Here is a 26,955-nt window from a genome sequence, read left to right on the forward strand (position 1 = left end):
TTGTGCATGCGCGACGTCTCGCGCATGCGCAAACGGACCTTCCCGTTCTGTGCGCTTTTCGCGCAACTGCGCAAGTGCAGTCCCTTTAGAAAGATGGCCGCCGATCAAAATTGTTCTCTGCTCCGGGATCTCAGCATCGAGGTGAGTACTGGCACTTATCTTACCTTTTCTTGCTGGTTGGAGTGTGTTTTCCTCACAGTATTTGCCGAATTTGTCCAGGACTGCCTGGAAGTCGCTCCTGTTTTGCCCCTTGGAGAACTTGAATTTTTAAAAGATTTCTTCTGCTCTGGCACCGGCGATGGTGAGGAGAAGCTCTGTCTTTTCAACATCAGCCAGGTCTTCTAGTTCGGCTGCCATCAGGAAGAATTCAAACATTTGCCGGAATACCTGCCAGTTTTCAAGGAGATCGCCGTGGCACTGGAGCCGCTGCGGAACCCGGATCTCGAACATCTTGCCTGGGTATCATTGCTGGTTGTCACTGTAGGCTGAGGTATGGCTATATGGATTGGAACAGTTCACTCCTGGTATCATGATTTGTTATGTTGTAGGTGTAACATAAGCGGTTTCCTTGTGGTGCTCTTGACAAAGGAAGGTTCAGATGTGGAGATAACTTCAACACATTTATTAAACTATTTACACTTCTATTACTTGGGTTCGACACTACTGCTAATCCTACTATAGCTACCCCAGACTGACTAACCAGTTGCTGCAATCCACATGGTGGGTGTAATATTGAATCAACCCTGTGTCTGTACTCACTGACTGTCTCCACTGGAAAGAGGCAGATCATGTGTGTGGTGTCCTTTATATATGGGTTGGTGTAATGCCCTCCTGTGGTCGTATCACCTCCTTGTGTATCGTGAATGTCTATTGGTCATGTCCTATCTACTGATCTATTGGTTGAGTGTGTGTGTGTGATGTCTCTTGTGCTCCCTCTAGTGTCTAGCTAACCTACATGTATTTACATTGATGCACATCACCACAGTACCGCGAGGAGCCACTTTCATTCGACTCTGTAGAAGTCCAACACGAACCCATCAGCTCCCGGCGCCGTCTCCTCGGATCACAGCCTTCAGTGCCTCCCAGAATGTGGAAGGTGAGACTCCCCTGTTCCGGTTGTTAGTCACGTAGTCGCCTATGGCCTGCAATTTCTTTTGGCAGAAGGCCGTGTCGGCCAGGATATCCGTGCCCAGCCTCCATGTGAGGCACTGGGCACAGCCAGTTCCTTAGCCATGCCTGTCTTTTTCCCCATTCTGGGGTTTGATTGGTCGGTCAGCGGGTCCTGTACACAGTTAAAGTCGCCCCCCCATAATCAGTCGGTGCATGTCAATGTCGGGGATTTCCGCCATGGTCTTTTTTTATAAATTCTGTGTCGTCCCAGTTGGGAGCGTACACATTTCCCAGTATTACCGGTGCCCCCTCCAGGACACCGCTGACCATGACGTACCAACCCCCTGGGTGCCTAACCGTTTTAGTCTCAGTAAATCTCGTCTTCTTGCTGATCAGTATGGCCATCCCCTAGCCCTCGTCCCGTAGCATGAATGGCACGTCTGTCCAACCCAGCCGTTCCTGACCAGTAACCCGTCCTTTTCCCTCAGGTGTGTCTCCTGCAGGTAGACTGTAACCGCCTTCAGGCTTCTCAGGTGAGCAAAGACTCTGGATCTTTTCACTGGGCCATTAAGTCCCCTTACGTTCCAGGTGACTAACCTGGTGGGGGGTTTCTGACCTCTCCCCCCCCCCTCCCCAGGTCCTACGGGATCAACCATACTTACCAGTTGGACGCACCCCTGCACTCCGGGGTTTCCCTTTGTTAGGGGGCTGTCCAAAATGGCCACGGTTGCCTCTCTCCCCATGAGGTCGGGCCCCTGCACTCCGGGGTTTCCCTTTGTCCAGGGGGCACCCAACATGGCTGCCAACTGTGTGTACGCCACGTTGGTGAGCCCCCGCACTCCGGGGTCTCCCTTTGTTTAGGGACCCTCCAAAGTGGCTGCTTGCGGCACCATCGTGATTCCTCGGCCTGCTCCATGCCTGCTGGGGCCTGTGTCTGTCTCGCTGCCAACCCTTTCCTTTCCTTCTGCCCTTTTTTTGTTCAGTGAGTCCCCCCCCCATTCCCCTCCCTGGCCCCCTCCCTTTCCACCCCCCTGTATTCGCCCCACTTTCTACCCTGCCCCCCCCCTCCCTTGGCCAAACGCTCCCTCTCCCTTGAGAGGTTCGCCGTGGCCTCTTTATTGTTTGTCTTCCCGTGCTAGCCCTCCCTGCTAGTACGGTGGCTCCTCACCCTGGGCTGGTCTCGCCCTGTCTCTGTTCTGTCTGCTCATCTCCGTTCCCTTCCTCGCCCCCTCGCCTGTCTCCCCCTATCCTCGCTTCCCTCTCAGCATCCTCTTACTTTAATCCGAGAACGAGGCAGCACAGTCCCCCGCAAACACAGAGTCCATACAACATATCTTGGTCCCGTTTCGTCCGCCACTTTCCATCTTTTTCCACACTGCCCTCACCATTGCTGTGCCTGTTACTTCTCTAGACTGTTGGTTTTCACGAACTCCTCGGCCGCCGCCGGGGTGCCAAAGTAATGTTCTTTTTCTTTATACGTTACCCAGAGTCTGGCCAGGAACAACATGCCGAAACTCACCCGCTCTTGTAGAGCGCCGATTTTGCCTTATTGAATTCGGCCCTTATTTTCGCGAGGTCAGCCCCAATGTCCTGATAGACCCTTATTCTGTGTCCTTTTCACGAGCATGACTTTGTCTGACAGGCCCACCTCAGCATCTTTTCCCGGTCCTGGTAGTGGTGCAGCTTCGCAATGATCGCTCTCGGGTGCTCCCCAGTCTTGGGTTTTGGCTGGAGCGACCTGTGTACCCTGTCGCATTCTGGGGGGTTTGGGAAGCTGTTCCTCCCTACCAGGTTGCCCAGCATGTGGGCAATGTAGGCCGTTGGGTCCCTTCCCTCCACCCACTCTGGCAGACCCACAATACGGATATTCTGTTGGCTGGACCTGTTTTCCTGGTCCTCTGCCTTTCCCCTCAGGTTCCCTTGGACCGCCACCAACCTCTTCACCTCGGTCTCCAGAGTCACAGTCCGATCACTCTGGTCGGTTGCCGCCCTTTCCAGGTCCAGGATCGTCCTTTCCTGGACTTCCACCTTCTTTCCCAGGCTGCCTATTATGCGCTGGAGGGCGGCCATCACTTCCGTCACCACCTCCTTCACCACCTCTTTCATCACCACCTTGGGTTCCATTTTGATCGCCTCCCACATGGCAGCCAGTTCTTTTTTTAGGACTATCTGCCATCCCTCTCCTTCTGTAGAGGGGAGGCGTCACTGCCTGTTAATGCTCCTCTGTTTGGGTCGCCGGTCGCCCCCTCTCTTGTTTCACCGGGGCCTCTGCGTCACCTCATGCATCGGCCAGTCCATCTGCTTGTTGCTCCTGCCCCTTGCCGCTGCTTCTGCCTTCTCGCCGACCCCTTGAACTACCGTTTGCCGGCATCTTCCCTTCTGCTTCTGTTTCTTCGCTATTAGTGTCTTTTGGGTTTTTCGGAGTTTTGGGTGGCTTTTTAGCCAAGAATCCGGGAAAATTTGCTATTCTGGGTCCGATTGGGAGGAGAGCCACCTGATGTGCTTCCGCTCAGCACATCACCACCACCGGAAGTCGACCTACAACCTTTGTGTTGAATTTGGCTAAGATGAGCACAAGAGCCTTCCCTTCATGTGTGATTCGTCAGTCTTCCTAGACACTTTAATCAAAACAAACTTTATTCTAAGAACTTAGTTAACATATATATATATAAACACACTGCAATAATTTTATCAATTATAAACAGAAAGGCACTACACAGCTACTGTAATCTATGTATAACACTTAATGAATTCCCCCTCAACTGTTCCAATTCAAAAACAAGATCCAATAAACCAAAAACCCCTTTTGAAGGGCATGGCCCAGCAATCTGCATTTCCCTGAGATTCTGATCCTGTCTCACCAGCAGATTTAAGTCCTTCCGGAAAGCAAACTATATCTTTTCAGTTAACAAAGCATGTAGCTATAATCAATGTTTTTTTTTTACTGGAACAACTCTTTAAAATGAAACCAGAGAAAGACAGGAAAAAAACACTTTTTTCTCCCTCTGAGTCCACAGCAGTCAAACAGAAAATGAAACTGAAGAACCTCAGAGCCACAGCTCAGCTCCACCCACAAAATGACATCACTGAAGCCATGTGATAAGACAAAAACATTTCTTAAAGGGACACTCCCACGACAACGGGTTTTACCCCATGTCTCAGAGTTACCCTCCACTAACCGTCGTCTTTACTCGTCTGCACACACGCCATCGTGACCACTCACACCGCACCTGCTTTCTGCCCTTCAGGAGGTGACAGCCAGCAATTTGGTGAGAGGCAGACGAAAATGTTTGGGAAGAGTGATGCAGGTTTGGGATTGTGCCTCAGCGGTGCCTTATTGGCCATTGGCAATAAGTTCCACTTGTAGGTGATGTGGCACGAAGATGAAAATGAAGGTTCAAGTGGCCATGACAGCTGGAGCGTCTTGAGGTGCTGACACTCACACAGATCAGAATAGTTGATCCTCTGCCTTTGACCCTGTGTTGGATGACTCTCAGTGGTCCTGCCCTCTTCCCTATGGCGGGATTGTGACTGAGGAGAAGGAGGTTGGAGCATATTCCTGTGCCTTAGCCCCTCGCAGGGAGGCAATTGTGCAGATGCACAAACTGTGGACATGCCATTCTGGAGGCTGGTTGTTGGGATGTCCAGCTGGAGGAGGGCGAGGTGCTGGTTGGGTGAAATATCTTACAGACACCTGGCAATCGCCTGTCACACTGTCATTTACTCCGAGACAGAGGGTGTGCTTTTCATCGCAGCCTCACAGCTTGTCAGTATCACTGAGGATTTCCCTCCCACTGTGCTCTCCTCTTTTCCAACCTCTTGGAGGCGGTACAGAGAGAGACATCTCAAGCTGTTGAAAAAATGGAATCCATTTGCAAATTCCCTCTGAATTGGCTTATTAACAACATCTGACTTCGTCTACAGGATCACTCCTAACCCAGCCCGGAGAAAGAAGGTTGGGATATAGATTCCCAACATTGTTGAATCCATCCCTGAAACTTCCTCCACCAGCCTGTGAAAAGGCTATAAAACTGCTATTTTTTTTTCTTTTCATTATGTTATTATGTTATGAAGTTTCCATGTGGTTTCTTACCTTTTTGGCAGCTGGGTATGGGTGGTACAAATATTCCATGTTCGTTGCATACACTTTCATTTTCATTCGACAGTCTGTAACCCTTATAGCATTGGATTGTTATCCTTGCTCCATATTGGTAAACACTCGGATGTGGTTTTAGTTTGCCATTGTGAATATTCCAGGGTGCACGACATGTAACTGCAAGAGAGGAACGTAATAGTCTTCACTGAGTAACCAGTTATTGTCAATAATTATATTGTTACATTGGGACAGAAAATTATTTCTGTTCATTATTTTCTGAGTTGATGTGATTTGCTTTAGAAGATTTTGCATCGTCATCAAATTGAATGAATTCACCCTGGTTTTAAGTTCCATCATCTTTTCCCCCACACTTTGTCAGAATACCTTTTCTCCAGTGATCTGGATTGATGATTTAATGGATTGGCTTTAACACCTGCCATAACATACCTCCACCTACTTTAATGCCAAGATATGCCCGTGCCTAATGCATAATTTTGTATTCTGCTACTGCTGTCAGTATTCCTTAAGCTGCTGCATTCTATAAGTGGCGCTGCTCCCTTTGGCATGCGAGGAACCCTCACGGTGGAGTCTGGCAGCCACATGTAGGACTGGAGGGAGTACTCTGTCGCACTGGAGGACCGGCCCACAGAGACAATTCCTGCGCTTACCAAGTGGGCCAAAGCCTTTCTAAATGACCCTGGCAAACCTGATCCCACTCACCTTGGTCTGATGGCAGGGTCCAGGACTGGTTGCTGTCGCTGCACTGGCCACTGTTGGTGCTCCAATTGGCTAGCACTCTTGGAGGTAAGATACCATCCCTAAAAGCCATGGGATGCCTAACACCAGGCAGTTAATTACCTCGTGCAAAATTCAGCCCGTGTTGCACAACTGGTGAATTACAGACAAATTCCTTTGTAGCTTATCGGTTATCTGTTCACTGCGTATGTGCACATTCAGCTGTTATGCTGCATTTCCTTGCCGTTTAAATATTCTCCTTGGTACTTCTACGCGTGGTGCACGTTGTATATGATGGGATACCTTTTAAATTATTAAATTACGGGGAACAGTGAGAGCAGAGAATTGTAAACAACTCTCCGCGTCCTGAATGAGCTTTTGCCCCAGCACACAAATAAACATTACCAATTTGTTCTCTTAACTGTTCAGAAGTTAATTTCTCCGTCAAACTCCGGGATGGTGACTGTCTTTTTGAGCATTGTTGGGTTTCAGATTAGACTAGGAACTAAGATCATACAATTTCGGAACACGTTCATCACCTGGCGTATGAACAGCATTAGGGATATAAGCAGACATGGCGGTTAAAAAGAGCACTTTTTTGCACTTCAGTGACACCCTCGTGCACATTTCATGTAAAATACGTCTCTATGCCTTGTGCCTCTACCCAACTTCCTGGAAATATCAGCTGAAAACAAGGGAATTATGTTTCCGCTATTAAATTAATTGTACAATGAGTATGATTTGTACAGGGCGACACGGTGGCGCAGTGCTTAGCTACTAGTCCAGTGACATTAACACTAAGCCACCATCTCATCGTGATCCTGAAGGTATTTTTTCATCTTCCCCAAGTGACTGGCTTGGGGAATACATTCATTTTTGGCTTCCCCTCTACTCTTACATTCAGCTAATGGGTGGAGTGAGTATTGCAGATGCGCTCAAGTAGATAGTGACAGCCCAATCCATCCATGCAGATCCCTCTGTTCCCGGATTTGAGGTGGGAGACCTCAATGGGTTGAGGGGTTAGAGCGTGGTGATCACTCCTAAGGATGGGAGGAAGTGGACAGCCTCATCAGGAAAGGAGGCGTGGATGGAAGTATTTGAGGAAATCAGCAGCTGGAATGCGCTTCCTCTAACATGGAGACAATGAACCAAGCTGATCCAGGAGGGCAGGAAAAAATTTAAAAACAGAGAGGTGCCAAACCCCACTGCTGCCTTCCTAATGTTCTTCTACACAGCACGCCCCAGGGCAAGACACCTTTTAACTCCACCCATTCTTCTCTCTGCAGGGACCTCACATTCTGTCGATGTCAACACTCTCGCACCCATACCTCAGAGTCGATTTCATGAATTCCCACAATCTTTCATTTGATCCAGTCAACCAGTGTGTCTGGAAAATGGCGAAGTCTGCAAGAGCCCCCGCAACGCTCAACATAGGTGAATACGCAAACAGAATTAGCGCCATAGGTGAATTTTGGTTCAACCCGACCACGCTTAGCACGGACAAGCAGGTTAGGGGAGTTCTGCAAAAGAACAGGGCAGCATTCGTGACCCACAAGCACGACTATGGATGGATGACTGGCTCCGTACAAATAACAGGACCTGACCCTAGACCCCAAAAACAGTATGGACTTCCCCAAGAGGCAGAGGGAGATATCTCAAAGCTTATTAGAGCAGGGCGTACTTAGATCAGTAGCCTCTACTAATAATGCCCCAATTTGGCCAGTGAGAAAGCCCGATGGATCATGGCGACTGACCATCAATTACCGGTAACTCAACAAAATCACCCCCGTAGCAGCCCCCACAGTAGCAACAAGTCCCGAGACCATGCTCACGCAGGGACTCAATTCCCGATTCTTTACGGTTTTGGATGTCAGTAATGGATTCTGGTCCATTCCATTGGCAAAGGCGTGCCAGTACAAATTTGCCTTCACCTTTAAAAACCAGCAGTACACGTGGACATGCCTGCCACAAGGATTCCACAACTCCCCCTCCATTTTCCACCGACAGCTGGCAAATGGTTTCGTCAAATTCTCTCACCCCGAATGTCTGGTCCAGTACGTAGACGACCTACTACTGCAGACAGACACCAAGGAAGAGCACATTGAGCTTCTGTCCGAACTCCTGGAACTCTGACACTCAATCGGTTGTAAAGTCAACCCCAAAAAGGCCCAGATTTTGGAAGATAAGGTGATATATTTGGGAACAATTATCACACATGGTAAACGTGAGATCGAGCATAAAAGGATTGACTCGATTGCTAAATTGCCCCTTCCCCAGAACGTTTCAGCCCTCCGGTCGTTTTTAGGACTGATTGGCTACTGCCAAAACCACATTGACGGTTTCGCCAGCAAGGCAGCACCCCTCTCAGACCTCCTAAAGAAAGGAGCCCCCTGGGAATGGCTTCCGCAGCATACGGATGCTGTGGACTCTTTAAAACAGGCACTCATAGCAGCCCCCGCACTACAAGTTCCAGACCCACTTTCCCCTTACGCTATAGAGGTAGCAACCACAGATCGCACCCTTTCGGCCGTGCTCCTTCAGGAACGGCACAAACAGTTATGGCCCGTAGCTTACACCTCCAGAATTTTAGATGCTGTGGAGCAGGGATTTTCAGCCTGTGAGAGGCACCTGCTCGCACTATTTTGGGCAGTCCAGTATTTTTGTACATTACCGGACTGAACCTCATCACAATCCTCACAGAACACCCCCCCACACAACTTTTACTGGACGGACGACTCAAGGGCGGTACAGTCAGTCAGATTAGAGCAGCTAGATGGACCCTTCTCTTGCAGGGACGGGACATCACTGTGAAACGGACAAAGACCCACACTTTTTTAGCCGACAACCTACAGTTCCCCGGAACCCCCCATGAACGTGAAATTATCTCTCCACACCATAACACAGGCCCCTTTATTGCTAAAACACCCCCCCAGAAAGATAGGTAGTTCAACCCAGAGCCCCCAGCACACAGACACGTGTGAGCTCAAAGGATATATGTGGATGGATCTTCCACAGTATTGGATGGGAAGCGCATAACAGGTTGTGGTATTTATGTCGAGGACGCGCAGGGACGCGCCCTCGAGGAAATATCATTAAAACGTCCAGGCCACTTAGGCGTGCAGGCAGCAGAGCTTGCAGCCATCGCATATATAGTGGAACACCCAGATTCCTTCCCCAGCCCAGCAGACATATACTCGGACAGCCTCTATGTCTGCAACAGCCTTACGGAATTCCTGTCACTGTGGAAAGCAAGAGGATTTGTTCCGCAGATGGAAAACCCCTCCGCTCAGCCCCATTGCTCCGTCACATTTTAGAGAGAGCACAGAACAGGACTTTTGGGATAGTCAAAGTTCGTAGTCACCATCGTTCCTCCCCCCTGGAAATGTAAAAGCCGACGCACTGGTTCCAGGCATGGATATTTTTGGACACCCCCCGAAAGCGCGCCAGTGAATGCTTATCACAGAGCTTATTACAGAATTTATAGTGCAGAAGGAGGCCATTCGGCCCATCGAGTCTGCACTGGCTCTTGGAAAGAGCACCCTACCCAAAGTCAACACCTCCACCCTATCCCCATAACCCAGTAACCCCACCCAACACTAAGGGCAATTTTGGACACTAAGGGCAATTTATCATGGCCAATCCACCTAACCTGAACATCTTTGGACTGTGGGAGGAAACCAGAGCACCCGGAGGAAACCCACGCACACACGGGGAGGATGTGCAGACTCCGCACAGACAGTGACCCAAGCCGGAATCGAACCTGGGACCCTGGAGCTGTGAAGCAATTGTGCTATCCACAATGCTACCGTGCTGCCCATAATAATCGCTTATTGTCACAAGTAGGCTTCAATGAGGTTACTGTGAAAAGCCCCTAGTCGCCACATTCTGGCACCTGTTCGGGGAGGCCGGTGCGGGAATTGAACCCGTGCTGCTGGCATTGTTCTGCATTATAAGCCAGCTGTTTAGCCCACTGTGCTATACCAGCTTTGATTAACATTTGATTAATGCAGTTCAGGTCTTGCAGACAAAGATCGAGGATCTAGTGGGAGACCCAGAAGCAGGACAGCAATCTCAGGGAGATTGTACAAGGAAACTATCCAGCACCCTACGAAAGATTTAAAAATGCTCTGATCGCACATGACGGTGTGGTGTTAAGACACCCTTTATGTGGTTCCTGAACAGGAGAGGAATCAACTGATTTGTTTATTCCATGACGGTCATGGACATCAGGGAATCGATCCCACTACAGCCCACCTCAAGTAGCTTTGTTGGTGGCCGAATTTGAAGGATGATGTAAATCACTACATCGAGAATTGTCTTATCTGTGCCCAGAATAATCCGGACAGATATGCGAAAAAGGCTGAGCTTAGTCACATCTGACCCGTTAATGGCCCCTGGACTAACCTCCAGATTGATTTTATAGGACCATTGCCCCCTTGCAGGAATGGTTAAAAATATGTCCTCGTGGTGATAGACACGTTTACGAAATGGGTGGAAGCATTCCCATCCAGAACTAACACGGCAAAGACCACAGCCAAGATTTTGACCCACCGCATCTTTACAAGATGGGGACTCCCCCGCAGCATTGAATCCGACCAAGGTTCCCATTTTACGGGACGTGTCATGCAGAATGTCCTCACGATATTTGGCATCACCCAAAAATTCCACATAGCATACCACCCACAGTCGAGTGGTATCGTGGAACGCATGAATCAGATCCTAAAATCCACCCTCAGAAAAATGGTCCAGCAAAACAACACCACTTGGGACTCAGTCCTCCCTTTTGCGCTGATGTTTTTGCGTAATACAATTTCAACTTCCACAGGTTACACCCCACATGACCGGACGCCCCATGAAAGGCACAGAATTTTTATTAGGTTTAGACTTGACCAGCCCCGAGGTGACGGCCCTCACACACGAGAAAGCAGTAGAGCAATTAGTGAATAATGTTAAAACGGCTCAGCTAGCAGCCGCAGTGAAATTGGGCACAAGGAAGAAACAGAGCAAGGCTTGTTTCGACTAGACAGTGCATGCGACTGAGTACAGTGTAGGACAGCAAGTCATGCTCTCCGTATACAACCCCAGCACATTCCTGTCGCCAAAGTACTCGGGTCCGTACTCCATTGCGGACAAAGTAAGCCCTTCTGTATACAAGATAAAGTATCCCAACGGAAAGACTGCGTGGTTCCATATCAACCAGCTGAAGGCATATGGAACACAGCCTAACCACGCACACCACGTCATGCGCGACGCAGCACACCACACCCCGCCCACAGCCAACGTAACCCTACTATCCCCCAACACGTCCAGCCCAGCCACGGACTCGACCTCGACTCCACCCCCGAAATATACACTCCGCCCCGGAACGCTCACAGACTACAGCAGCAGAGACAGCGACTGTGACTCGGACGATAGCCACAGCACGCCTCCCTACTATCCCCATGCAACAGGACCCACACCCAACAAATCTGACCACGATTCGAGTGATCCCTTCATGATCACTTTCCTAAACAAACCCCATCACCGACCACCGACCTACCATGACGAGCCCGATTCCGTCCCCACATAACTAGACACCACCTATTGACACAGAGACAACTCATACAGACTCGTCCGAAACGACGAGAGCGATCCGAAATCCCACCATGCAGCCCTATTAACCTTAATACATTCAAGAGTTTGGATTCCGGGAGAAGATGACGACCTTGAGTCTGACTCCCAAAACGAGAACCCCTTTGCGACCCTGTTCGCAACCGATAACAGAAGTGTCCAGATGATGTTTTAAAAGGAACCGCTTGGGAGAAAACGGTGTCCTTTCTGATGGAACCTGCAGCATGTTTTACGTTGTTTGTAAGTTTGTTAAATGTTGTTTGTCAGACCACAAAATTTTTTTCATGGCCGCACGCCTTTTCGGCCGAAACCTCTGAGGACTTGCCAGAGACGCAACAGAGACTTAATATTGGCCAGACGCTAATTCAGAGGAACTAGTTTGTCTGCAGAGACTTGTTAAGGTCCCAGATGCCAGTTCAGCGAAACTCGTCTGTCGACGGAAACCCAGACCCCCGTTCGTAACTGCCCTTCTGGTTCGAAGGTAGAACCAATACGGCAGCTCCCCACGATGACTACTTTTCTTGCCCGTTCTTGTCGGTTGCTCAGGCAGTGGAGAAACGGCTTGGGACCCGCCATGCCTGGGAACCCCCCCCTCTGGTCAGCTACGCTTGGGTAGGGGAGAGACACGGCATTGGTCGCCGTCCTACCTGGGGACTCCATCCAACTCTTACCCGTCGCGGCCCATACGCACCTCATTTTGGAAATTTTAGTACAAAAAGTTTTGATTTGTTTCAGGTAAACCTTAGGTTGCCAACCACATGCTATTTACATCCTGAAACATTTGGATGGTAAATCGCACAGTCTGCGAGACGGCTCGCACTGGTTCATTATTTGAAAGTGTGTCTTGTCCTAAAATTCGGATTTTGGAAAAAAAAAACAAGGGAGTCACACATAGTGACCAATTATAAAGGGAGTAATTGGCACTAAAGGACAGACAGGCTATAATACGAGATGTTAAACCAAGATAGTTACAGACACTATGCTTGATTCCACAGAACTCCAGAAGCTCCAGGACCGGAGAAGAGAAGTGAAAGACAAACAGCCATGAGGACTTCCTTCGCATGGTTCATCATCACAATGGACATTTGGTTGCGCGCGATCTCAAGCCCCCCAGCCGCTAATGATTCAGTACCCCACAGTACCCAGAGCCCAGTCACCAGCGACACCACATCATCTTGGTGTGCCAGGTTTATAACCTGGTACTCCCTGTCCTACGTAATAGAATCCTTATTGGTATTGGCGATACTCTGCTGCATCGTGCAGACTATGCGTCTAAGAAAATGAAGAAGGAGAGCCTACCGCGCTCGCACCCCGGTATATAGGGTCAGATACCCTATTTTCGGATACGACCAGACCCCCGACCCCCGCGATCTATAATAAAGAGCATTCATTTGCATTTTGTTGTAAATAAAGAAATGTTCAGAATGTTCATGAGCAATTGTACGATCCTGAGCTTGACTGCCAAGCCAGGAAAAATGTGTATAAAATGCTATGATTTTGTTTGTATGGTTGAGGAAGTTAGAGAGATGAAATGTTTAAGTGAGAGTAGTGTATTAAGAATAGTTAGAGGTTCCCATTTTCTTGTTTTGTAATGCATGTCCCTATTTGACATAGCGCCCCTTAGAATTGTCAGTTAAAATCTTTTTGCAGAGTTATGGTCAGTGTAGAGGCCATGAAAGAAGTGCTCCCCAGGTCAGGGAATGGAAAGCAACGTAGTTATGTGATCCTTCACGCTTCGCGTTAGGATCACAAGGAGGGTGTGTAGCCACCTAAATTGGCCAACTCCTGATTTAAAATGGCGAACGGCAAAGGCTGATGGGAAAGTCAGCCAACAAGACAGAAATCAGCAGCTGCAGGTTTGCTGTGTATTTACCTCTGCAAAGGCCAGACAACATCGATATCAGCGACCATCAGCATAACAAAGTAGCAGCCATCTGCATACTGATGAGCAATCCCCGGGGACAATAAGTAACATTTTGGACACACAAAGCAAAGCCAGACTCCTCGGCGCCAGCAGGAGCCAACTCAAAGGAGGTGAACGAGCACCACAAGACCGCCCATCGATCAGGGAACCGCTCCAGTATTGGAGAAATCGAACCAAGCGATTGGGACAAAGTCCAATCACTTGGGACCAGGTACAGGGTCCACCCCGAAAGGTGGGAAGCCCCTGGGGACTATAAGAATTAAGCCCCAAGTTCAAATTGACCTCTTCACCTCTTTGTCCTGCCCGGGTCACCCAGCAACACCAACATTGACCGTGACCGGTGCAGTGACCACCGAAAGAAATAAGTCTTAATTCAACGCTCGCTACGAAATAGGTGCTCCTAGCTACCAATCCGTACCAACTTCGAATCCTGCAGACTCAGAACCCGAACGAAAGGCCATTTGTTCCCTTGACCTGGTGGGCCAGTCCGAAGTTAAGTATAGGCCTGTTAGTTGTAGAAGTAGCTTAGATGTAGAATTTGTGCATGAGTAGCGATTCCTGTGTATAATAAATGTGCTTTGATTTGAATCTTACTAATCGGTGTATTGGGTTATTGATCATTACTCGGACTTGAACCTCGTGGCGGTATTATAAAGATACCTGGCAACTCGAGAGCAAAGGTAATAAAACAGAGCAATTGAACCAAGGAGAAAGTTAGCAACATAGGACACCTTTCAGCTTCACTCATTCCTCTCTCTGCAGGTACCCCACCTGAGAAGTCAATGGGGGCTTCCCCCCATGCCTCAGAGTTACCTGTTGTCTTTACTTGTCTGCTTAAGGGCCATCATGGCCACTCACACCTTTCCTTCTTTCTACCCTTACAAGAGATGAGAGCCTGCAATATGGTAAGAGGCAGATGAAAATGTTTGGGAAGAGTGATGCAAGGTTGGGATTGTGCGTCTAGCGGTGCCTTATCAGCTATTGGTAAGTCTGTTCCACTTGGTAGGTGATGTGGCATGAAGATGAATATGAAGGTTCAAGCGGCCATGACAGCTTGAGAGTCTTGAGGTACTGACACTCAAAAGGTCAGGATGGATGAATAATTGATCCCCTTCCTTTGATCCTGTGTTGGGAATTATTCCTGTTTTCGAATGAATCTCAGTGGTCATGCTATCTTCCCTATGGAGGGATTGTAACTGAGGAGAAGGAGGTTGGAGCATATTCCTGTGCCTTAGCCCCTCGCAGGGAGCCAATTGTGCAGATGCACAAATTGTGGACATGCCATTCTGGAGGCTGGTTATTGGGACATCCAGCTGGAGAAGGGCGAGGTCCTGGTTGGGTGAAATATCTTACAACACTTGGCAATTGCCTGTCACATTGTGATTTATTCCTAGACAGAGGGTGTGCTTTTCACGACAGCCTCTCACTTGACAATGTCTAAATCACTGAGGATTTCCCTCCCACTGTGCTCTCCTCATTTCCAACCTCCTGGAGGGGGTACAGAGTGAGACATCTCAAGGTGTTTCGAAAATGGAATCCATTTGCAAATATCCTCTGAATTGGCTTATTAACAACATCCAACTTCATCTACAAGATCACTCCTAACCCAGTCCGGAGAAAGAAGGTTGGGATATAGATTCCCAACATTGTTGAATCCATCCCTGAAACTTCCTCCACCAGCCTGTGAAAAGGCTATAAAACTGCTATTTTTTTTTCTTTTCATTATGTTATTATGTTATGAAGTTTCCATGTGGTTTCTTACCTTTTTGGCAGCTGGGTATGGGTGGTACAAATATTCCATGTTCGTTGCATACACTTTCATTTTCATTCGACAGTCTGTAACCCTTAGAGCATTGGATTGTTATCCTTGCTCCATATTGGTAAACACTCGGATGTGGTTTTAGTTTGCCATTGTGAATATTCCAGGGTGCACGACATGTAACTGCAAGAGAGGAACGTAATAGTCTTCACGGGGTAACCAGTTATTGTCAATAATTAAATTGTTACATTGGGACAGAAAATTATTTCTGTTCATTATTTTCTGAGTTGATGTGATTTGCTTTAGAAGATTTTGCATCGTCATCAAATTGAATGAATTCACCCTGGTTTTAAGTTCCATCATCTTTTCCCCCACACTTTGTCAGAATACCTTTTCTCCAGTGATCTGGATTGATGATTTAATGAATTGGCTTTAACATCTGACATAACATAACTCCACCTACTTTAATGCCAAGACATACTTCCTGAGGGGCAGTGCCCGTGACTAATGCATAATTTAGTATTTTGCTACTGCTCTCAGTATTCCTTAAGCTGCTGTATTCTAGAAGTGTTGGTGCTCCCTTTGGCATGTGAGGAACTCTCCCAGTGAAGTCTGGCAGACACATGTGGGACTGGAGGGGGTATTCTACCCCACTGAAGGGCCGATCCACAGAGACAATTCCTGCGCTTACCAAGTGTCCGAATCCTGTGGCCAAAGCCTTTATAAATGACCCTGGCAAACCTGTTCCCACTCACCTTGGTCTGATGGCAGGGTCCAGGACTGCAGTGAGCACTCCCAGTGAGCCAGAGAAGACAGCGCCAGAGTGAGACACATCGAAGAGTGAGTTTGGGAGCTGGGAATCTGAAATGAGGTGGAAATTCGAGGCTGGGTGGGGAGGAGGTGCATTTTAACCCTTGATTTGTTACACTCAAATTTCCAGTGAGTGGCCTTGCCCTGCTGCAGGTGACATGGGAGGGAGCTGATTGGTGACTAGCAGATAAGCCCTTCATATCGGGAGCAGAACTGAACAAGAGAAATCCGGAGTGCAGTCTGAGAAGGTAAGTGGTTCTCAATAAATCAGGTGGCTCGTATCCTTAACCCTTTAATTCCTAGGCTCACAGGAGTAGATTCTGAGCTACCCACTGGAGCAGTTTCTGACCTACATTTTGTACGGTGAGAGTTTGGTTTTGTGTTTTTTCCTCTTCTCACACTTACGAGAGGGTAGCAAGCTAGACTCAGTCTCCTCGACCAGCAGGCAAGTGATTGGCTGGCGACTGGTAAATAGTTTTTCCTTTAATTTTTCTCTTGGCATTGTAGTTGCTGTTGTAAGGTAATTTAAGTGTTTAGACATGCCAGGAGATCCCAGACCCATGTCATGCTCCTCGTGTGCGATGTGAGTGTTCAGTGATGTGTCCACTGTTGCTGGCTCCTTCACGTGCAAGAGGTGTGTCCAGCTGCAGCTCCTGTTAGACCACTTGATGGCTCTGGAGCTGCGGATGGACTTTCTTTGGAGCATCCGCGATGCTGAGGAAGTGGTGGAAGTGGTTAGTCACATAACAGATAAAGAGTGCTGAGGGAGATAGGAAATGGGTGACGACCAGACAGAGGAAGAGCAGGAAGGCAGTGCAGGGATCCCCTGCTGTCAACTCCCTCCAAAACAGGTATACCATTTGGGATAATGTTGAGGGAGATGGCTCACCAGGGGAAGGCAGCAGTAGCCATGTTCATGACACCGTGGCTGGCTCTGCTGCGCAGGAGGGCAGGAAAAAGAGTGGTAGAGCTACAGTAATAGGGAATTTGATTGTAAGGGGAGTAGACAGGTGTTTCTGCGGACGCAAACGAGACTCCAGGAAGGTATGTTGCCTCCCGGGTGCAAGGGCCCTGGATGTCTCAGAGCGGCTGCAGGACATTCTAAAGCGGGAGCTTGAAAGGCCAGCTGCCGTGGTGCATATAGGCACCAACGATATAGGTAAAAGAAAAACAGGATGTGGTCCTAGATGCTGAATTCAGGGAGTTAGGAGATAAACTAAAAGGTAGGACTTCAAAGGTAGTAATCTCGGGATTGCTACCAGTGCCATGTGCTAGTCAGAGTAGGAATGACAGGATAGACAGGATGAATGCATGGCTTGAGAGATGGTGCAGGAGGGAGGGGTTCAGATTTTTGGGACATTAGAACCGGCTCTGGGAGAGGGACCATTACAAATCGGACGGTCTACACCTGAGCAGGACTGGAACCAATGTCCTGGGGGGGTTGTTTGCTAGTGGTTGTTGGGGAGGGTTTAAACTAATGTGGCAGGGGGCTGGGAACCAATTCAGGAAGTCAGAGGGTAGTAAAGAGTGGACAGAAACAAAAGATAGTAAGGAGAAAAGTGGAAGGCAGAGAAACCGATTGAACTGCCTAGTATGGTAGAGGGGTGGGAACAAGAGCAGTATGTCAGCGGGAGAAATAACTGAGGGAGAGCTACAGACTAAGGGCAGTAAGATTAAGATGAAGAGCAGGCAGGGAGTGGTTGGTTAACACAGCAGGGCTGGTGGGCTGAAGTGCATTAGTTTCAATGCGAGGAGTATTTCAGGTAAGACAATTAAACTTAGAGCTTGGATTCGTACGTAGAATTATGATGTTTTTATTGCAGAAACTTGGTTGGAAGAGGGACAGGATTGGCAACTAAACATTCAGGATTTAGATGCTTCAGGCAGGATAGAGGGGGATGCAAAAGGGGTGGGGGAGTTGCATTATTGGTTAAGGAGAACATCACAACTGTGCTGAGGGAGGTCACCTTGGGGGGTTCAGGCAGCGAGGCAATATGGGTAGAGCTCAGGAATAGGAAGGATACTGTCACAATGTTGGAGGCTTACCACAGACCTCCTAACAGCCAGTGGGAGATAGAGGAGCAGATATGCAGACAGATCTTGGAAAGATGCATAAACAATAGGATTGTTATGGTGGGTGATTTTAACTTTCCCTATATTGACTGGGACACACTTACTGCTCGAGGCATGGATGGAGCGGAATTTGTAAGGAGCGTCCAGGAGGGTTTCTTGAAACAATATGTAAATAGTGCAACTCGGGAAGGGGCCATATTAGACCTGTTGCTGGGGAATGAGCCCGGCCAGGTGATCGAAGTTTCAGTCGGAGATCATTTCGGGAACAGTGATGATAATTCTGTAAGTTTTAAACTGCTTATGGAAAAGGACAAGAGTGGTCCTCAGGTGAAGTGTTAGACTGGGGGAAGGCTAATTTCAACAGCATTAGACAGGATCTGGAGAGTGTTGACTGGGCGAGGCGGTTTGAGGGAAAATCAACATCTGGCATGTGGCAGGCTTTCAAATGTCAGTTGATTAGAATTCAGGACCGGCATGGACCTGTGAGGGTGAAAGATAACGGTGGCAAGTATAGGGAACCATGGATAACGAGGGATATTATGAACCTTGTGAAAAGGAAAAAGAAAGCATTCGTAAGGTCTAAAAGGTTCAGGACAGATGAAGCCTTTGAAGAATATAAAGCAAGTAGGAAGGAACTTAAGGTAGGAGTTAGGAAGGCTAAAAGGGGTCATGAAATGTTGTTGGCAAACAGGATTAAGGAAAATCCTAAAGCGTTTTATACATATGTAAAGAGCAAGAGGGTAGCCAGAGAAAGGGTTGATCCATTCAAGTATATTGGAGGGAATCTATGTATGGAACCAGAGGAAATGGTAGAGATACAAAATGAATACTTTGCTTCAGTATTCACCAAAGAAAAGGACTTGGTGAATGAGGAGTAAAGGGTAGAGTGTGTAGATATTCTGAGTCATGTTGATATTAATAAAGAGGAGCTGTTGGGCATCTTAAAAAGCATAAAAGTAGATAAGTCCCCAGGCCTGATGGGATCTACCCCAGAATAGTGAGTGAGGCAAGGAAGGAAATTGCTGGGGCCTTGACAGTAATCTTTGTATCCTCATTGGCTACTGGTGAAGTTCCAGAGGATTGGAAAGTAGCCAGTGTTGTTCCACTGTTTAATAAGGGCAGCAGGGATAATCCAGGAAATGATAGGCCAGTGATCCTTATGTCAGTGGTAGGGAAATTATTGGAAAAGATTCTTAGAGATAGGATTTACTCACATTTGGAAACAAATCAACTTATTAGTGATGGACAGCATGGTCTTGTGAAGAGGAGGTCGTGCCTCACTAATTTGACCGGGTTTTTCGAGGAAGTGACAAAGATGATAGATGAGGGAAAGATAGTAGATGTTGTATACATGGACTTCAGTGAAACATTTGACAAGGTACCTCATGGTAGACTGGTACAAAAGGTGAAGCCACATGGGATCAGAGGAGAGCTGGCAAGTTGTATACAGAACTGGTTTGGGCACAGAAGAGAGGGTAGCAGTAGAAGGGTGCTTTTCTGAATGGAAGGCTGTGATTAGCGGCGTTCCACAGGGATCAGTTCTGGGGCCTTTGTTGTTCGTGGTGTATATAAATGATTTGGAAGAAAATGTAGCTGGTCTGTTTAGTAAGTTTGCAGACGACACAAAAATTGGTGGAGTTGCGGATAGTGAAGAGGATTGTCAGAGGATACAGCAAGATATATACTGGTTGGAGTCTTGGGCGGAGAAATGGCAGATGGAGTTTAATCCGGACAAGTGTGAGGTAATGCACTTTGGAAGCTCCAATGTATGTAGAAATTACAGAATAAATGATAGAACTCTTGCGAGTACTGACAGGCAGAGAGATCTGGTCATGCATGTCCACCGATCACTGAAAGTGGCAACGCATGTGGATAAGGTGGTCAAGAAGGCATACGGCATGCTGGCCTTCATCGGTCAGGGCATTGAATATAAAAATTGGCAAGTCATGTTGAAGCTGTACACAAACTTAATTAAGCCTCATTTGGAATATTGTGTCACACGACCAGAAGGATGTGTGTGCTTTGGAAAGGGTACAGAAGCGGTTTACTGGGATGTTGCCTGGTATGGAGGGCATTAGCTAGGAGGAGAGGTTAGATAAACTCAGTCTGTTCTCACTTGAATGATGGAGGCTGAGAGTGGATAGTCAGATGCTCCTTCCTAGGGTAGGAGAGTGAAGTACTAGGGGAAATCGTTTTAAAGTGCCTGGGGAAGAGTTTAGAACAGATGTGCGAGGCACGTTTTTTACCCAGAGGGCGGTAAATATATGGAACACGCTGCCTGGGGAGGTGGTGGGAGCAGGTACGATAGCGGCCTAGACAAATATATGAATAAGGTGGAAATGGAAGGAAATGGACTCCGTAAGTGCAGACGGTTTTAGTTTAGGCAGGTACAATGGTCAGCGCAGGCTTGGAGGGCCGAAGGGCATGTTCCTGTGCTGTATTCTTTGGTTGCTGTCGCTGCACTGGCCATTGTTAGTGCTCCAATTGGCTAGCAGCTCTTGAAGGTGAGATACCATCCCTAAAGTGATGGGATCCCTGACACCAGGTACTCCTAGGTTTGGGTGCAAGTTGTATATGATGAGATACCTATTAATTTAAGGGGAACAGTGAGAGATGAGATTTATAAACAACTCTCCACCTCCTGAATGAGCTTTTGCCCCAGCACACAAATAAACATTTCCAATTTGTTCTCTTAACTGTTCAGAAGCCAATTCCTCTGTAAAACTCCATGTTGGTGACTGTCTTTTTGAGCATTGTTAGGTTTCAGATTAGAGTAATAACTAAGATCACCCAATTTGGAGCACATTTATCACCTGGCCTATGAACAGCATTAGAGATATAAACAGACATGGCGGTTAAAAAACGTCTCTATTCCTAGTGTCTCTACCTCACGTCCTGTAAATACCAGATGAAGACAAGTAAATTGCGTTTCCCGCTGTTAAATTAATTGTGTAATGAGTATGATTTGTACAGGGTGGCATGGTGGTTAGCAACGCTGCCTCATGGCGCTGAGGACCCGGGTTCAATCCCGGCCCTGGGTCACCATCCGCGTGGAGTTTGCACATTCTCCCCATGTTTAGGTGGGTCTCACCCCCACAACCCAAAGATGTGCAGGGTAGGTGGATTGACCATGCTAAATTGCCCCTTAATTGGAAAAAGAAGAATTGGGTATTCTAAATTTATTTATTTTTTAAAAAGAGTATGATTTGTACAAAACCTCACTTCCTTACTGTCAGGTGAGTAATCAGAGACGAGACAGCTTGCTGAAGCTTACTTTTTTGAAAAGTTACTATTTTAATGCAATGTGGGCATCGCAACCCCACATTTGTTGCCCATTCCTAATTGCCCATGAACTGAGTGGCTGAGGCCATTTAGGAGGGCAGTTCAGATCCATCCACTTTGCTGTGCATCTGGAATCACATATAGACCAAATCAATTCAGGACAGCCTTTCTTCCCTAAAGGGTATCAGTAAATCAGATGGGTTTTTATGACAATCAATATCTTCAATGCCAGATTTTATTAATTGAATTTAAATTCCAGCAGCTACTGTGGTGGAATTTGAAGCCAGACTCCCAGTATATTAACCCAGGCCCCCTGCTACTAGTCCAGTGACATTAACACTAAGCCACCATCTCATCATGATCCTGAAGATGTTTGTTCATCTTCCCCAAGTGACTGGCTTGTTCCATTGGGGATGGGAATACATTCATTTCTGGCTTCCCCTCTACTCTGACATTCAGCTGATGGGTGGAGTGAGCATTGCAGATGCGCTCAAGCAGATAGAGATAGCCCTGCAGAGGGGCAAGGTTTAGAGTAGATGTACGAGGCAAGTTTTTTACGCAGAGGGTAGTGGGTACCTGGAACTCGCTACCGGAGGAGGTAGTGGAAGCAGGGACGATAGGGACATTTAAGGGGCATCTTGACAAATATATGAATAGGATGGGAATAGAAGGATACGGACCCAGGAAGTGTAGAAGATTGTAGTTTAGTCGGGCAGTATGGTCGGCACGGGCTTGGAGGGCCGAAGGGCCTGTTCCTGTGCTGTACATTTCTTTGTTCTTTGTTCTTTGTTCTTATTCCTGGTTTAGATGTGAGAGACCTGCTCTGTCCCACTTGTGCCAGCAAAGTGGATACTAAGGAATTTCAGACCTGTAGAGTGCAACCGTACCATAATAGTATTTGGGGCTCGATCTACCAAATGGGGACTGAATCCTATAGGACCAGCGATTACCTGGGTGTTTTGCAGTGCTAAAACACCCTGCTATCTAACGCCCATTTTGGTAGGTCGGGGTGGCGGGTTCAGCAGAGAATGCACGACTGAGGCCATACTTAGTGCCATTTTCTACACTGAGGAGCTCTGCTCTCCCCCGCACACCCCCACACCTGAGCTGGGTACCCCTCCAGCCTGATCACTGGCAGGCAAAATCTGCCACCTTGGCACTGCCAAGCCTGCACAGGTGGCATTAGCAGTGTGGCAGGCTGGCACTGCTAGGGTGCCCAGGTGGCACGAACAGTTCCAGAATGCCACCCTGCCCAGAGGGCATGCACTTAGGGGTGTCCGATCCCCTTGGAGATCCCTCATATGTCCCGTTCCATCTGGTCCCTGTTTATGGAGATCAGCACTGAACGGCACTCGCCCAAGGTCTCCAAGGCAAGGGGGTTAGATCTGACGCCTTGGTTAGATCTCGGGACACATACTAGAGTGAGACTAGCTGGCTCATTCTAATATGCAGATTTGCCAGAAAGTGATCCCGCCCGCAATGGGTGGGAGTCACATTGCGATGTCTCGCATTCAATCTCGCGAGGCATAGCGAGCCAGTCGGGTAGATCACGTAAGTGGGATCTCCCGGCATCTACCGGCCGCGTAGTGCTGCACCGTGCTGATTTTCAGGCGCAACACAGCTGGTAGATCCCACTTTGTTCGAGGATTGGGAATATTTTTGGGTTGGGAACCTGAAAAGAGGAACGGCAACGGATCATCCAATTATTCCCTTGCGGAAGGTCAACCAAAAATAGCTCACCTCCCGGTTTCCCGAACAACTAAGAGGGCGGGATGACTTGGCCGGTTTGTCTGTGTAACAATTTCTGTTAATAGGAGCACAGCAAGTTGCAGAACTGCCCCATAGCACTTGGAGTTTTAAGGCTGCAGCACTTATAGAATAATGAGGCAGCGGGGAAGGTTCTCTGCAGGTTCAGCTGAGGGAGCTCAGAGACTGCAGTGAGGTGATCTCTCCCTAGGATGGGAGGAAAAAGACTGCCTCGCCATTAAAGCAGGCATGGATGGAAGTGGCCGATAACTGGGCAGCACGAGGCACAGTGGTTAGCACTGCTGCCTCACAGCTCCAGGGACCTGGGTTCAATTCCGGCCTTGGGTGACAGTCTGTGTGGTGTTTGTATTTCCTCCCTGTGTCTGCGTGGGTTTCTTCTGGGAGCTCCGATTTCCTCCCAGAGTCCAAAGATGTGCAAGTTAGGTGGATTGGACATGCTAAATTGCCCCTGAGTGTCCAAAAGGTTAGGTGGGGTTATGGGACTAGGGTGGAGCCGCGGGCTTAAGTAGGGTGCTGTTTCCAAGGGCCGGTGCAGAATTGATGGGCCGAATGGCCTCCTTCTGCACTGTAAATTCTATGATTCGATGAAAGTTAGCAGTAGGAATGTTCTCCGTCTATCCTGGAGGCAATGTATTAGGGAGTCCAGGAGAGCAGGAGGGCAGGATAAGTGAGGTGGCAAACCCCTCACCGGCTTGCCCCACCTGAGAAAACAATGGGTTTTCCCCCATGCCTCAGAGTTATCCTCCACGAAAAGTCATTTTTACTTGTCTGCACACAGACCATCATGACCACTCACACCGCCCCTGCTTCCTTCCCTTGCAGGAGACGAGAGCATGCAATTTGGCAATATGCCTGTTCCACTTGGAAGGTGATCTGACGTCAGGAAAAGGAAGTTTATTTTTTTTTTAATTTAGAGTACCCACTTATTTTATTCCAATTAAGGGGCAATTTAGCGTGGCCAATCCACCTACCCTGCACATCTTTGGGTTGTGGGGGTGAAACCTAGGCAAACACGGGGAGAATGTGCAAACCATGAATATGAAGGATCAAGCAGCCATGACAGCGTGAGCGTTTTGAGGTACTGACACTCACACAGGTCAGAATAGTTGAATAATTGATCTTCTTCCTTTGGCCCTGCGTTGGAAAATTTTCCTATTTTCGAATGAATCTCAGTGGTCATGCTATCTTCCCTATGGAGGGATTGTAACTGAGGAGAAGGAAGCTGGAGCATATTCCTGTGCCTTAGCCCCTCGCAGGGAGGCAATGGGGCAGATGCACAAACTGTGGACATGCCATTCTGGAGGCTGGTTGTTGGGATGTCCAGCTGGAGGAGGGCGAGGTGCTGGTTGGGTGAAATATCTTACAGACACCTGGCAATCGCCTGTCACACTGTCATTTACTCCGAGACAGAGGGCGTGCTTTTCATCGCAGCCTCACAGCTTGTCAGTATCACTGAGGATTTCCCTCCCACTGTGCTCTCTTTTCCTGGAGGAGATGCAGAGTGAGACTGCTCAAACTGTTGAAAAAATGGAATCCATTTGCAAATTCCCTCTGAATTGACCTCTTAACAACATTCATTCCCTTCCGACCTGATCTGCAGGTTCACTCCTAACGCAGCCCAGAGAAAGAAGGTTGGGATATGATTCCACAACATTATTGAATCCATCCCCGAACACTTCCTCCAACAGCCTGTGAAAAGGCCCCTCACACATAACACTGCTATTGTTTTTTCCTTTTTATTCTGTGACATGGTTTCCATGTGGTTCCTTACCTGTTTGGCAGCTGGGTATAGGTGGTACAAATCTTCCATATTCGTTGCACACACTTTCTTTTTCACTCAACAGTTTGTAACCCTCATCGCATCTGAATTATGCCCTGTCTTTATAAAAGTGAACACTCCTACCTAGTAGGTTCACCATTCAAAATATTTCGGGGTGCAAATACCCTCTGAATTGGCTGATTAACAACATCCAACTTCATCTACAGGATCACTCCCAACCCAACCCAGAGAAAGAAGGTTGGGATACTGATCCCCAACATTGTTGAATCCATCCCAGAACACTTCCTCCACCAGCCTGTGAAAAGCCCCCCCTTATATATGAAACTGCTTTTGGTTTTTTTTATTATCTAAGGAGGTTTCCATGTGGTTTCTTACCAATTTGGCAGGTAGGTATAGGTGGCTGAAAGACTCCAAATCTGTTGCACTGTCTTTCGTTTCTACCCTGCATTCTGTAACCCTCATTGCATCTGAATGTTGCCTTTTCTCCATATCGATAAACACCCTTATGTGATGTTAGTTCGCCATTCAAAATATTCCAGGTTGCACTACATGTAACTGCAAAAGAGGAATGTATTAGTCTTCACGGGGTAACCAGTTATAGTCAATAATTATATTGTTACATTGGGACAGAAAATTATTTCTGTTCATTATTTTCTGAGTTGATGTGATTTGCTTTAGAAGAATTTGCATCGTCATCAAATTGAATGAATTCACCCTGGTTTTAAGTTCCATCATCTTTTCCCCTCACTTTGTCAGAATACCTTTTCTCCAGTGATCTGGATTCATGATTTAATGAATTGGCTTTAACGGCTGACATAACATACCTCCACCTATTTTAATGCCAAGATATACTTCCCGAGGGTCAGTGTCCGTGACGAATGCATAATTTTGTATTTTGCTACTGCTCTCAGTATTCCTTAAGCTGCTGTATTCCACAAGTGGCGGTGCTCCCTTTGGCATGTGAGGAACTCAGTGAAGTCTGGCAGCCACATGTGGGACTGGAGGTGGTACTCTGTCCCACAGAAGGACCGGCCCACAGAGACAATTCCTGCGCTTACCAAGTGTCCGAATGCTGTGGCCAAAGCCTTTCTAAATGACCCTGACAAACCTAATCCCACTCACCGTGGTCTGATGGCAGGGTCTAGGGCTGGTTGCTGTCGCTGCACTGGCCACTATTGGTGCTCCAATTGGCTCACAGCTCTTGGAGGTGAGATACCATCCCTAAAAGCCAGGGGATGCCTGACACCAGGCAGTTAATTACCTAGTGTCCCGGTTCCTCCAAGGTGACTGAGCTGGAAGGGGGGGAGGGGTCCCCTCGGTTCCGGTGCCGGAGGAGGGTCACCTCTGATTTCCGCTGTCGGAGAAGGGTCCCCTCAGCTTTCCGGTGTCAGAGGAAGGTCCCCTCAGCTTTCCGGTGCTGTGGTGGGGTGTTGGGGGGCAAGTGGGGGGGGGTGAGGGAGTGTGGGGGGGGGAGAGTCCCCTTGGATTTTCGGGGTGGGGGGGGTGGGGGGGGGGGGGGGGAAGAGAGTCCCCTCGGCGTTCCGCTGCCATGGTGCCACGGCTCAAACAAAATTCAGCCCATGTTGTGCAACTGGTGAATTACAGCCAAATTCCTTTGTAGCTTATTGGTTATCAGTCAGCAGGGCAGACATAGAACATAGAACATTACAGCGCAGTACAGGCCCTTCGGCCCTCAATGTTGCGCCGACCTGTGAAACCACTCTAAAGCCCATCTACACTATTCCCTTATCGTCCATATGTCTATCCAATGACCGTTTGAATGCCCTTAGTGTTGGCGAGTCCACTACTGTTGCAGGCAGGGTATTCCACACTGTTACTACTCTCTGAGTAAAGAACCTACCTCTGACATCTGTCCTATATCTATCTCCCCTCAATTTATAGCTATGTCCCCTCGTGCTAGACATCACCATCCGAGGAAAAAGGCTCTCACTGTCCACCCTATCCAATCCTCTGATCATCTTGTATGCCTCAATTAAGTTACCTCTTAA

The 26,955-nt window shown here is 48.0% G+C and overlaps 1 protein-coding gene across 1 annotated transcript in view; it reads right to left on the bottom strand.

The window, feature by feature from the left end:
• Positions 1-26,955, bottom strand: part of LOC140393811 (C4b-binding protein alpha chain-like) — an 82,156-nt gene that overhangs the window by 15,090 nt on the left and 40,111 nt on the right. The window contains exons 9-11 of the mRNA XM_072480279.1: positions 25,322-25,501; positions 15,238-15,417; positions 5,204-5,383 (exon numbers count right to left, since the gene is read on the bottom strand). Coding sequence (XP_072336380.1) covers positions 5,204-5,383; positions 15,238-15,417; positions 25,322-25,501 — 540 coding nt within the window. The remainder of the gene's footprint in view (positions 1-5,203; positions 5,384-15,237; positions 15,418-25,321; positions 25,502-26,955) is intronic.

This window comes from Scyliorhinus torazame, chromosome 17 (assembly GCF_047496885.1).
Source record: "Scyliorhinus torazame isolate Kashiwa2021f chromosome 17, sScyTor2.1, whole genome shotgun sequence".
Classification (NCBI taxonomy): domain Eukaryota; kingdom Metazoa; phylum Chordata; class Chondrichthyes; order Carcharhiniformes; family Scyliorhinidae; genus Scyliorhinus; species Scyliorhinus torazame.